This window comes from Dasypus novemcinctus, chromosome 13 (genome assembly GCF_030445035.2).
Source record: "Dasypus novemcinctus isolate mDasNov1 chromosome 13, mDasNov1.1.hap2, whole genome shotgun sequence".
Taxonomy (NCBI): Eukaryota; Metazoa; Chordata; class Mammalia; order Cingulata; family Dasypodidae; genus Dasypus; species Dasypus novemcinctus.
In genome coordinates, this window is record NC_080685.1 from 48,229,944 (window position 1) to 48,244,332 (window position 14,389).

The 14,389-nt window shown below is 34.2% G+C and overlaps 1 protein-coding gene across 5 annotated transcripts in view; it reads right to left on the bottom strand.

The window, feature by feature from the left end:
• KIFAP3 (kinesin associated protein 3) overlaps nt 1-14,389 on the bottom strand; it is a 232,873-nt gene that overhangs the window by 33,100 nt on the left and 185,384 nt on the right. For all 5 annotated transcript variants that reach the window (XR_011645490.1, XM_058310103.2, XM_058310104.2 and 2 more), the window contains one exon: nt 4,424-4,613. Coding sequence is in view for 4 of the 5 variants with exons in the window: in XM_058310103.2 (XP_058166086.1) it covers nt 4,424-4,613 (190 nt within the window). In the remaining variant the exon portion in view is untranslated. The remainder of the gene's footprint in view (nt 1-4,423; nt 4,614-14,389) is intronic.

Below are 14,389 nucleotides of genomic sequence, written 5' to 3' on the forward strand. Positions count from 1 at the left end.
TAAAATACTTGAGAGATAGCATGAGTCTCCAGTAAAAGTGTCACTCATGTATAGTACAGTTTTTATGTCCCCTAGAAGGTAAAGATTCTATAAATCAAAAGGCCAGCTAAACACAGAAAAATTACAAAAAATGAAGTTATGGGACATTTAAAGCCACCAGAGATGGAACATTAAGCAACTTTAAAAAAATCAGTTTTATATGGATGCAGGATTTTGTGAATCTGGCTAAAATTAACAAGGTTAAGACCACAAAATCAACAAGTTCCTTTGATAAATGAAAGCCAAATAATTGAGGATCAGGATTTAAGAAAGCTGCCAATTTTTGAGGAACAAAGCAAAGTAGAATGCCAAAGTAAAATGTATGCCACATTTAGAAAATGAATGGAAAGATATTCAGCATGCCAGTAGAATGAAGGATTTTAAGATGTAGAAATATTTTAGATATAAATACAGCCAAATGAAAAGATACCTGAATTATGTAAAAAAGTTCATATGATATGAATCATGACCTAGTGAAGAGAGCCAGATTAGGAAAAAATTAAATGAAAACTGTGATCAAATTATCAACATCTTTTTAAATTGTAGCTACAATGAGGAGGTAGCCAAAGGATACATGGAATATAGGGAACTCATCAAATAGAAATCAAACTAAATTTCTTGAACTTAAAAGATTCAGTTAGAAACTGTATAAGTCCAGAGTATAACTAGCTTAATAATATAATAAGTCTAATTTAAAGTGATTAAAAAAGTAAATTGTTTAAAATTTTGAAGTTTGTTTTTAATAATTCCAGGGCACTACAGTTCATTCAGTAAATTTTAGCCTCTAGACTGTAGCTCTAGAGTGTCCTTTAAAATGGCTTGACGAAAGTTAGGCAGCTCTGACATAAGAGTAATCTTTCTTCCCTAGAATGAGGTATAAAGGTTCCATTAAAGTCTTACTTAAATACCTCAATTTCTTTGGAAATATTTGTTTCTCAGCATTTTATATTCCAAATTAATTATTTTACACAAATAGTAAAAAAAAAAAAAAAAATCATATCTCCTTGATTCCAGAGCACAGATAAACATAGAATTGTCCTTCTCAAGCTCCTGCTCTTAGCCAACAAGTTTCAAAGATATAACAAGGAACCTAACAAATTCATGTGACATTTAAATGAACAGAGAACAAACAGAAAACAGAGGTGATATATACCAGAGCACTCTGTATGCTGTAATGCATTTAGATTATTAAATTATATGAAACATTTTAGACCAGTTATATAAAATACCCTTCTGAGATATTCCAAGTAATAAAGATAAAGGTATTCATGAACAAAATGGGGTATACACTGGAAGAGGGATGAAAGCCATAATATTGGGCTCTTCAATGAACTAGTTATAAGTGACATTGTGATTGTGTGGGAGAAAACAGATGTCAGTAGCAGAAAAAAAGAAATGACTAAAATGATCAATCATAACTTATTTGGCTGTACCTTATACTACTCATCACAGAAACACATAGGTAAATGACAACAATGAGTTTACAATGCATGATCCTGAGGCAGAAAAAAAAACAGTTTTAGCTTCATATTCCAGGAATACAGTCACATAACAAGAATAAGATTCTCCATTATTGATGAAGAACAATGAAAAAAAAGTAGTTGAGAAGTATGTAGCAGTAACACAAATTTATAAATTATGCTATATTTCCAGTATGGAAAAAAGTACTAAAGCAAACAGCTTCATTTTCATGATAGAAAAGGAAGTTAATCAGTGACTATAATTACAATAATTTTAGATTTTAAGAAAAAACTACTGTAACTAAAAAGACATTAGATTCTTATGTCATAGGACAACACAGATTTTTTAATTAAAAAAGTAAGGGAGGGAAGTGGACTTGGTCCAGTGGTTAGGGCATCCATCTACCACATGCGAGGTCTGCCGTTCAAACCTGGGGTCTCCTTGACCCATGTGGAGCTGGCCCATGTGCAGTGCTGATGCGTGCAAGGAGTGCCGTGCCATGCAGGGGTGTCCCCGTGTAGGGGAGCCCCATGCACAAGGAGTGCGCCCTGTAAGGAGAGCCACCTAGCACAAAAGAAAGTGCAGCCTGCCCAGGAATGGCGTTGCACACACGGAGAACTGACACAACAAGATGATGCAACAAAAAGAAACACAGATTCCCATGCTGCTGACAACAACAGAAGCGGACAAAGAAGACGACGCAGCAAAAAGACACAGAGAACAGACAACGGGGTGGGGTGGGGGGGAAGGGGAGAGAAATAAATAAATAAATCTTTAAAAAAAAAAGAAAAAGCAAGGGAGAAACAGATACATCCTAACATATTTTAATAGTTTGAAAATATAGAAGGCAATTATAAAGACTAGGATGTTGCAAATGCCATTCATTTAATTTTAGAGTAAAAGATTAGACCCAGGGAATCATGTGCCAGTCAGCTTAACCTCTGAGGCTAAAAAGCTATTAATGCTGCTTTTATTGGAAGCAGCCTAGTTTCATGGAGACCCAGGGGCTTAAATAAGAGGACTAAAACATTCAAACAAATCTGTTGTGCTACGATATTTTTTTCTAAAGGTATAATTGCTTATAATGAGAGGTCAACAGTATGTAGTTTTCCATATGACATAGGAGATGCTAGTTTAGTAGGTAAACCATTAATGGAATGAACTTAGTAAATAATTCATAAATTATCAAAAATATCAAAACTATCAAGAGCTTGATATAAGAGCTGTATCTTTAAACTCATGGTATGTAATTTCCACTGTTAAATGACTATTGCACCTTTAGGTTACAGGTATTAAAAAGGAAACCCATGAAGATATCTAACTATAATACTTATCTCACACCTCTCAATTTTTAAATTTATTTTTCCATCAGCTTAAATTTATTCATTTATTATTCTATCAACTATTGCTATTTTTAAAAATCTGGATATATAAAACTATATATATAATTCAGTTTCCCCACAAAGGCATATTATACATTTTAATTATGAAATATCTCATAGAAAAGTATTAATGGTTGTCATTTTAAGAGGTTAATTTTATGTACATTAATTTAGAAATGTGGTATGACTTTTTAGAACTACTTTTAGAAATAAAATTATATTGTATTAAAAAACTAATTATTTTTAAATACAATTAGAATTGAATACTAAGGTGATTAATAGTTTTACTCAGTTTTGGAAACTGATAATTCACACTGACAGGTAGCTAAAAATCTTCAAAGCAAGAAACTTGATTCTAAGAATACTCTGATTCCTATTAACCAAATAACTCATATCATATATATTTTACATCATTTTACCTCATGAATATCTAAATATGTAAGAAACAGCTGCTTGCCATTACTGAACTAAGAAATTCTGGTTGGTTAAAATTAATGATCTACTCCATCTGGTTTGAAACACAAAGCAGTATCTCATAACTACTGTAAAGTTCAGTTAGGAAGAAATCTAATTTTCAAAGCAATGCAGCAATTTTACAGAATTCAATTATCTATATCAAACATAAAAGAATATTTTCTACTAGCTTAAAAATAATACATCGTGTTTATGGGTAATATTTGCATAATACACAAATATGCAAACAAATACACAGTAGGAAAAAACAAAAGATGAACCATTAATTCAGATACAATTACTTTGATGCTTTTTATTTCCAACCTGCCACAGATTTTAATGAGAAATCCTTTCCTTCTTTGCCGCAATTAAATGCCTTCAATGAAGCAATGTTGATATTGGCAACAGTGTAATGGATTCAAAGCCAGAATCTGCGAAACTTTACCAATCTCTGTACCAAAAACTCATCCCTGGAAAAAGGCACTATGGCAGAATGATAAAAGCAATACCTGTAACATTTATGTAAAAATTAAATTTTACCTGGAAAGCACTGGCAGGGTTTAGAAAGAAAAAACTAGTGCTGGTGCTATAAAGTATCTAAATCTTTTTGACCACCAAATAGAGTTCAATGGTTTGAAAATAAAGCAAAACCATGACAAAATTAAACTGTTAAGATTAAATACATTGGAAGACAAAACATTTGGTATAAATTTAACATAAGTTATAAATTTAACGAATATAGACTAGAGAAAAATGAGTATCACATTTTCAAATAGAAGTCAGAAATCTTGAAGATGTCAGTTTAAGTTATACATTCTAGAAAGTAAGAAACTTCTAAGAACAATTAATTTTCCTTCCTACAGTCTTTCTTATAGAGATTACATCAAAAACTAACTAGGAAAAGAGTAATGGCGAGTTAAGAGGTTTGCTTCATTTGTATAGATGTTACATCTGAAGTCATTATGAGAAGACCATTTCATTTATAAATAAAAAGAAGTGCTTACAAATCTTGGGAATAAGCAAGGTTGGCAGATCAAAATTCATAGTATGCAGAAAAGAGTTTTTAAAAATTTTTTATATCATCTTACCTGAGTTGTAGAAAAGGTCAGGTCTTTCAAGAATATCTCCTTCATGGATGTATGGTTCAATTCGATCATCACCATATAAGTACTGTTCACTCTCATCCATCTGACGACTCTCTACCATCTCCAGCCACTGAGAGTTATGCCAGCGAAACTTCTCACTCTGAATTTTCTTAGCCCATTCTTCATCATATTCCTGTTGAAAACAAGTAGGGGGCCTTATTATATAAGTTTACTAAAGAACTTCCTTGGTACTCAGATAGCAGTACTTTTGTCTCATGAAAAGAATATCTTTGAGAACTGTCTTATATAATTATGAATAAAAAGCAATAAAATATGGATATTCTTTATAAGTCTTTGTCTGGGTTACCAATAACTAATAGCAGTGGCAAGCCCTGAAAGAAGTTTAAGTTTCACAGATTATTTATCTAAGTGTTGCCAGAATTTATGTAAGCAAGCAGGCTTTAGCTTCCAGAGTTCTTATGGATATAATTTGTAGTACCAGTGACAGGTGGCTAGCATTAAAATGATATGTTTTGCTAGGTATTTTTGTTTGCATAACATCTTTCATGAGGGGAAAAAAGCACTAATATTTCTCTTAACTTCTTAAGTGGTTTACTTTTGAAAACAAATAGAACTGAGTTTAATTTTGTTCCAACCACAAAATTACTGATATCTTATTTATTTGTAATTATTTCTTTAAATGTCCATCTCTTGCATGGAACATGAACTACTGAAGAGCAAAACTGTGGCTCATTCATTGCTCTATCCTTAACACCTATGGTGGATTGAATTGTGTATCCCAGTTTGGACATGTGGTCTTGGTCCACATTCTGGTGGGTGTGGACCCATTATAAGTAAGATTTCTTCAAGATATTACATTCAGTGAAGTGTGGCTCAACTGAAATCAGGTTGGGCTTTAATCTGGATTACTGGAGTCCTTTATAAGTAGAGTGAAAGTCAGACAGAGAGAAGCCATGGGAGCAAACAGAAGCTGGAAATCAATGGAACCCAGAAGAGAAAGAAGACATACTCATGTGCATTGCCACATAACAGAAAAGCCAAAGAACCCCAAAGACTGCTGGCCAGCCAAAAGATATTGATCCCAGGAGGAAGCAAGCCCTGTAGCCTCTGAAACCATAAGCTAATGAATTTCTGTTGTTAAGCCAACCATTGCATGACATTTGTTTTAGCAGCTAGGAAACTAGAACAGTTTTGGGTACCAGAGACTGGGGTGCTGCTCTGGCAAATACCTAATATGTGGAAACAGCTTAGGAATTGGGTAATGGGTAGAGGCTGGAAGAATTGTGAAGCATTTGATAGAAAAGGTCTATATTGCTTTGAAGAGACTTGGTAGAAATGTGGACATTAATACTGCCAAAGAGGACTTAGAAGGAAATGATGAATGTGATATCGGAAACTGGAGGAAAGGCAATCCTTGCTATAAAGTGGCAGAGAACTTGGCAAAATTGTTTTCTGATATCCAATTTGAAAGTGGAACCTGGAAGTGATGAACTTGGATATTTAGCTGAGGAGATTTTGAAGGTAAGTATGGAAGGTGCATCCTGCTATCTCCAGCTAATTGTGGAAGGTGCAGCCTGGTATCTCCTTGCAGCTTATATAAACAGTGAGAGGAAAGGGATAAATTGAGAATCACTCCTAAGCACAAAGGAACTAGCAACTGATGATTTTGAAAATTCTCAGCATAAACAGGTTGTATACCCTGAGACTAGAACCAGAAGCAGCTCCATCAGAGACCTCCCTGAGCTTTCAGGAAGTGAGCCCCAAGAGGACAATGCGCCAATGTAAAGGTGTAACTGAACAACCTTTTGCTAGTGTGGGAGTGGCAGAACATGGGTCCAGTCTGCCATGTCAGTGGAAATCAGGATTGGAAATGCAGTTATCCAGGAAGGATCTATGGAAAGTTGTGTTGTCTGATAGTTCGGATCCATTTGTACTTTACAAAAAGTCAACAAAGCAAAATTTGTATAAACAGAAGCAAAGCCTGAAAGGGACAGAAAAAGGACAAACTGAAGGAAGAATGAGTTCAAGAGCAGATCCATGAAAGCTGAGGTCTGGCCTAAAGATATCTCGTTGGGCCAAGACAGTGGGCCTACCCACTTGAATGTGAATAGGGCAGGCCCACCCCTATGCTTGAAGGGGGCAGCCCTTGCACTTCATTGTTCTGGGACAGTGCTGCCACTGCTTGGAGATGGTGGGGCTTGTGCCCCTGTATTGTTTGGGAGCCTGGTTGCCATTTCAATGCTTGGAGAGGCCTGGACCTAAACCCCAGTGTTACAGGAGAGCATGGCTACTGTGCCAAGTGCCTAGATGGGGTGGGGCTGCCACTCCATCAGGCACAACAGATGAGGAATCAAGTCACATATGTCTTTCAGAACTTGAAATCTAATGGAATTTTGCCCTTCTGGGTTTTGCAGTTGTTTGGGACCCATGATTCCTGTTTTCCTTCCAACTTCTCCCTTCTGGAATAAGAATATTTATCTTATACATATTCCACCATTGTATAGTGGAAGCGATAATTTGTTTTCTAGGTTTCACAGGTCCATCAGATAGAGGATTTTGACCTATGACAGACCATTGCCATAGCTAATTTTGATGAGATTGTACTTAGCATTGTTACTGAAATGACTTAAGGCTTTTGGGATGCTATGGTGGAATGGACATATTTTGCATGTTGGAAAGAACATGTCTTTTGGGGTCCAGATGGTACATTGTGGTGGACTGAATTGTGTACCCTAGTTTGGAAATGTTCTTGGTCTTGATCCATACTCTGGTGGGTGTGGACCCGCTGTAAATAAGATCTCTTTGAGATGTTACCTTCAGTTAAGTTTTGGCCCGACAAAATCAGTTTGGCTTTAATCTAGGCTATTGGCACAGTGAAATTCAAGAAAAAAGGGAAGTGATAGGTAACAGACAGAAGTCAGAAGTCAATGGAACCCAGAAGAGAAAGGAGAAGACATTGCCATGTGCATTGCCACACAACAGAAAAGCCAAGGAACCCCAAAGATTGCTGGCCAGGCAAAAGGTACCAACTTTGGGAGGAAATAAGCCTACTTCCCTCTGAAACCATGAGCCAATAAATTCCTGTTGTTAAGCCAAACCATTGTATGGTATTTGTTTTAGCAGCTAGGAAACTAAGCACCACCTATTACAGAGAAAGTCCTTGGGGAATGTTTTTGAAGGACAAATAAGCAAATTACTTTAAGTTGCAGCCAAAACTATCTCCCTACTTGTCCCATACGTTGTGGTTACTTCTGACTACTGAGTTTACATAACAATTAATGGACTGTGGAAATAATAGCATGGATGGAAGAAATGGCTTCAGAGATTTGTCATTCTTTCTCTAGGGTTCTTGGATTTAAATTCCTATGTCATATCTTTAAACATTTTTGTTTCCAGTAGTCTATAAAGGAGTTGAAGGGGTACTGGGCAATAGCACTGTCCCCCAGGGGACATGAACAAATAAATGGTTTAGCTAAGCAACTTTCAGCCAAAGCTGTAATGTAAGTAAAAAATCACTGAAGAATGAATTTCTGGGATGTAAAAATAAATTTAAAATACTTAAAATAAATGCAATTACTGTAACATTCTTGCTAAAATTTTACTTATTAAATTTTAAAACTTTCATATTATCAATTTTGTAGTAACATCAGCTGTCACATTATGGGCTTTATATTGTACATTTGTGAAAATATGTAGATGCTGCCTTTCAACCACAGTTGGTGGAGGTAGAAGAGATTTTTTGGCTATAGTTCTGTTAACAGCAATTTTGCCCCTAAATTATCAAGCTTTCCATTCTTTTCTTTTAGATATCTATCAATGTTCTTATTAGTTATCAATATATTTCCTAGTATAATTACTTAAAATTGTTCTTATAAAATTAAGATCTATCAAACATTAATTATTGCATATTATTTTAAAAATAAACATCATTCAACTGATAGAATTGTAATATTTAAAACACTAAAGGAGATTTTTTACTCTAAGAAACATCTACAGGGCTAACTTATACTTAAAATTGATTATTCAGGTTAAACAAATCCAAATGACATACTTTATTGATATTATTGATGTGGCTACAATGATTAAATATGATGGTACTTTAAACAATCACCCAATCACTGATCCCACACAAATTGTTCTGATAAAATGAGATAATACATGTAAAGCATTTAGAACCCCTATACTGAGAACATTTAATAAATGTTAGTCATTACTGTTCATTAACTCAAATAACAACTCTGAGGTAGGTATTATATGACTGTTATTATACAAATGAGAATATAAGGACCAGAACACTGGAATAACTTGATCAAGTATACATGGTTGGTTGTGGCTATTAAAGCACTGCAAACCCTGGGCCAGCAATGTGGAAGAGGCAGTGAGAGAATAAATGAACATTTGTTAGGGTCATTAATTGATTTTTTTTTTTAAGATTTATTTTATTTATTTATTTCTCCCCACCCCCTTGTTTTTCACTTGCTGTATCTGTTCATCTTCCTTGTCTCTTTAGAAGGCACTGGGAGCCAAACAGAGGAACTTCGACATGGGAGGGAGGTGCCTAATCGCCTAAGCCACCTCCATTCCCTCCTTTATTACGTCTCTCATGTTTTTTCATCCCTGCTTAGTTCTGTCTCTCATGTTTTTTCCTCTTGTTGCACCATCTTGTGCCAGCTCAGTGCACCTGCCCGTCGTGTCTGCTCACTATCTTTTTTAGGAGGCACGAGTAACCTCTGCTTCCTGCTTTGTGTCCTCATCATGCTTTTTCTTCCTGTGTTTCTTGGGTCAGTTTGCCACACTTGCCTGCTGCATCAGCTCGGTGTCTTCCTTAGGAGGCATTGGGATCTGAATCAGAGACTTCCCATATGGTAGGTGGGAGCCTAGTTGCCTGAGCCACATCCATATCCCTTATTCTTCATTGAATGAGAATATAATAAATGACCTCCAAGATCAACCTTCAGCACTGAGGCTCCGTGAATGGTCTGAACTGTTGATCAAGAAGTGATAAGGGAAGTAGCTTCTAGTCTGGTAAGTGTATATATAACAAATTCTACTCTCATCATAGTCTTCAACCCTGGCCCCACTTTGGGAGGGTGCTGGGGAAAGAGGGAGTTGGAAAAAATAAGCACAGAGATACTGTTATCAGCACTTTCGTCTGCATAGCTATTGGTGGTTCACTTTGGATTTCCAATATTAAATAAAATACTAAATAGAGACTAATTATATAATATAGGCACTGTGATTAGTTTCAAGGTAATTTAAGCTGAATGCTAAAAATAACTCAGAACTTCTTTAAAGTGAACTGACTTCACAAGTTTAATTACACGTAAACTTATATGTGGCATACTGAAGGCACTCCTTTAAAGTTAGCTGCCAAAAGGTATTAGTGTCATATCAGAAGTGGCCAGATAATTTAAAAATTGATCACATACACTTATATTAAAGGGAAAGTATGGACTTGTTATATATAGAGAGATAAAAATCTAATTCATTAAAAAAAAAGCAAAATGATATTTTGGGCAATAAATTCTCCATACCATTGGCATTTTTTTTCCTAAAAGAAAAATTAGTCATAGGTCACCAAAATTCCTAGCAGAATATGCCTTAGAATACCAGAATTCCTATTAAATCTACATAAAATACTGAAGTAATTTGAGTGCCATTGATTCTTTTAAGAACAGCAGCTTAAATAACCAAAGTGTCTGCCAACCAATGAATAGATATACAAAATATGGCATGTACATATGATAGCATACTGTTCAGCTATAAGAAGAACTAAATTAAAACAATTGGGGAACCATATGACAGCACTGAGGAACCTTGAAGACATTATGTTGAGTGAAACAAGCCAGACACAAAAGGACCAATATTTTATGGTCTCACTGATAAGAACTAAATATGATGAGTAGACTTATGGAGTTGGACTATGGAGTGTAGGCTGGTGGGAGATGGAATGTGGGTTGAGAAGGGGAACTGATGCTGGATGTATGTAGAATGTTTAATAAGGTAAATTTTAAATATGTGGTAATGGATGGAGTTGATGGTATAACATTACAATGAGTGTAACAAACACTGCTGATTTATGGATGTGATTGTGGCTGAAATGAGTAGTCTTGGGAGGATAATGTTAATTGGAGGACAGCTGGAGGATAATATAAGGAATGTATAGCAGTAATCTTGGCAGTAGATGAAGATTGTGGTTAATAATATAAATACAGGAACGTTCTACAAGGTGTTAAGAATATGGTGATACATGGGAAAATACAACTCATGTAATTTATAGACTATAGTTAACAGCAATGTTGTAATATTTTTGAAGCAAAAGCAAAGAAGGTACTATACTAATGTTAAAGGTCAAAAAAAGAATACAGAGTTTGGTTTTGTGAGATATGAATTAAGCAACTTTTTCTCTTCTTCATTTTTTTCATTAACAAGGAATATGTCATCAAATTAATCTGTGCTCACTGTGTACCTTTCTGAACACTGCAAGAACAAATGAGTTTGCTTTGGGATTAGATGAGATAAAAGTGCCTGGACAGAACATTTTTGGAGTAATGCTTCCATAACTTGTGGTCTGTTATTTTATTTTTTAAATTTGAAATAAAGTTTGAAAAAAAAAAAAGATTATGGCATGGGGCATAAAAATATATTCACTTTGATAGAGAAATTGGCAATCTGATTAATTATCTAAATGAAGTGGTAGTCAAGGAGATGATAGAAAAACAAATGATCAGACTGTTTTATTTCAAATTTCTAGTAGAAGAAAAGGAATAAAAAACTAAGTTTTACTAAGAGTAAAACTTGCCTCTTACTAATCCCTGAGAAATGTTACAGAGGTAGTAAAATTAAAAAAATATATCCTTGAACCACATATGCATAAAATGTATTAAGCTTAGTAAGGAAAGCTCTATACCAAGAAAAAATTCCTGCTTACTCCAGGAGTTATGATTTTACATCTTCTAGAAGATTATGCTCTCTTAAATCATCCTAATTTAACAATAACAAAAAAACCATCTTCACAAACAGCTCTTCAAACTTCAGCCTTCTTATTCTATGAGCTTGCAGTAATACTTATTAATCTAATCATATAAGCCTGAGTTGCTTTAAAGACTATTCACTCCATTTGACAGAACTACAACACGATAAAATATCCACAAGCACCCATGGCTAACTTCTGACAGTTCAACTTTGACTTGTCAGTGTCTTGGGAAAATAGATTTTCTAAGGCAGTAAATTAGCATAGAACCTTGCACTAAATGCAATAAGTCCTCCCTTACCCTAATCTGAATCCCTTAAAAAATTTTTTTCACCTTCCCTTTTATCAGTTCATGATTGAATTAACCCTTAAATACAGTGCCATCTCTTAACATCAGAAGTCAAAAAGGTATGGTAGCAATGATACAGGTCGTCCTGTCATTTTTCTTTTAAAAACAATTTTATTCTGACTTTTAAGCATTTTTGGACTAAAAATAAGTCTTAATTTCTATGACTAACATAATGATTAACACGTGTACTACTGTTAACAGGACCACAATGAATACACTACAATTATTTCCTCAGTTCTTTGAAAAAATGAACAAACTGCTTCTTCAGGAAAAATGAGATTATATATTATTCTACACCAAACTGTAATCTTTTAGGATGAAGAAAGTTATGTTTTGCAAAAGATGCAACAAAGATGATAGAATCCTACTACAATGAATCCACTTTAGTGACAAGTAGGGTTTTCACAAGAGGTGCCCTTGAGATTTAAGAAGTAGGTGTGGCTTTCTGTTAGATTAAAGTGAGAAGATGGCAAAAAACCTTGACCAACCAGTATCAAGATCTTAAAGGGCCTTCTTTTTAAAGTCCCAAGCACTTATAACATGACTTTTGAAAAGAATATTTGGAGATTTATCATTATAAAAGTATTATGTTTGATTCTAAAATTTGAAAATTACAGAAAAAATATCCATGATACCTTTACTTAGATGGAACCACAATAAATACTGATATATACCCTTCCAGTTTTTAATGGTTTTCTTAATTCCAATTTTAGTGTCTAACTTTGTAAAATATTTAAAAACTTGTCACTTTTAAATTTAGAGGTGAAGTATGAAACATTATTAAGATATGATACTTGTGTCATGAATGTTTGCTCTGGTTTTTAACAATGCAGTCCCAGGTACTCTAATATTCACCAAATGGAGGAGCTTGGAACAAAACTTTATAAGGAACATACTATCCATTTAAATATTTTCATTTTTCTTTTTCCTTGGTAACAAACATTAGTTTGAATTAAATGGATAGTATTGTCTTGCTAAATGATGCTGACTCTTAATCTTTATGTTTCTGAAAGATTTCTTGAAAATCAAATATTTTAGCTTATGGTTATTGAGATTCTACTTAGCAAGTATGGTGAATTAACAGGCTAGAACAATGGTCCAAAGAATAAATAAAGATACTTTCTCAAGTTAGAACATGTTGACACCCTTACATTCTCTCTCTCTCCCTCCCTCCTCTCTTACTCCCCCCTCCCCATGTGCATGTAAACACACACACACACACACACACACACACACACACACTTTTTTTCTTTTTTCTCTCCCTTCCATTTTGGGGAAACTGCTAAAAGCTTTATCATATTCCAATGTCATAGCTATTAAACTATATTCATTGAGGAACCCCAGAATACGTACATAAAATAGCTGAGGCTGAGCCTCAATCCTCAATGAATATAGTTTAATAGTTGTGGCAAAGTCATAGGTTCTTTGTGTCAAAGTCAGGATTTATACTTATTAATAATATGCTATGGTATAATACAATAGGAGTTAGGAGACTTGGGTTCTGACTGTACCTCTGCTACTAATTGAAGTATGTCATCTTCTAAAGGTATTTTAATCTAATTGAAAATAAAATCCAAAAGAGGACTAACCAAACCTATCCCATTTGATCTTATGGAATTGGGAAATGAAAATCGAACTTAACAAAACTGACAAATGGAAATTTATCAAGACTGTAAAATAAGCAATCTCTCTGATGCTTTATTTGTAAAATGAAAAATCTAAGATTTACTATTTAAGCTCTAATCTATAGATAAAAATCTATGATAAAAATCATTACTTTGTAAGGTTACTGAAACAATTATTACAAATAAAATCTTTTAAAAAGTTAAATACAACTCTAAATGAATACAGTTTCAATATTTTAAAAATAAATTCAACATATTATTAATTAAAATCAATTCCTGCCACTCCCCCCATCGTCTTCTTCCTCTTAGCCAACTCCTCTACCATATTCAGGAAATAACTATCAGAATTCAGCTCAATCACAGTCAAAATGTGTCATTAAAATCTATTAAGCCATTGTGGAAATATTAGGATGCAGCTATTTTTTCATCCTTTGGAAATATCAATACTATTTTTCACAATGAATGTACCCTTATATCCTTGTGTTGAGATTTGAGTTTATCCTATATTTAAAGGAAAATAAACTTTATTTTAAAATTTTCTTCTTTCCAGCTCCTGACATTATGGTCTTAACCACTCAATTTTCATAAATTCTAAAATGTCATGAAAGACGTATGGTTTGATTTTACATGGAATGTACCATCTGTTTTGAAGTCCTGCATCATTTTGTTTACTACTTAACCAATGAAATATTATGAAGCATTAGCCAGACTATTATCAGAGCCTGCTCACTATCAGGAAAACTCTTTGTCACTGGCTTCCATCACACCTTGTATCTGATTAACACACTATAGGATAACACAGAACTACATAGATCTGCTTTGTGTTCTAACAAACTGATGGAAAACAGATTTTCCTTTCTCCTTTAATGTGGCAGCCCCCCTAAATGAGACTGTAATATGGTTTATTTAATACAATTTTCATACTAAATTAAAGTGGTCTAGAGTAATTTAGTGGCTTATTAAGCTTAAGGTAGTAGCTGCTAAAAAGCTGTCTTTTATAA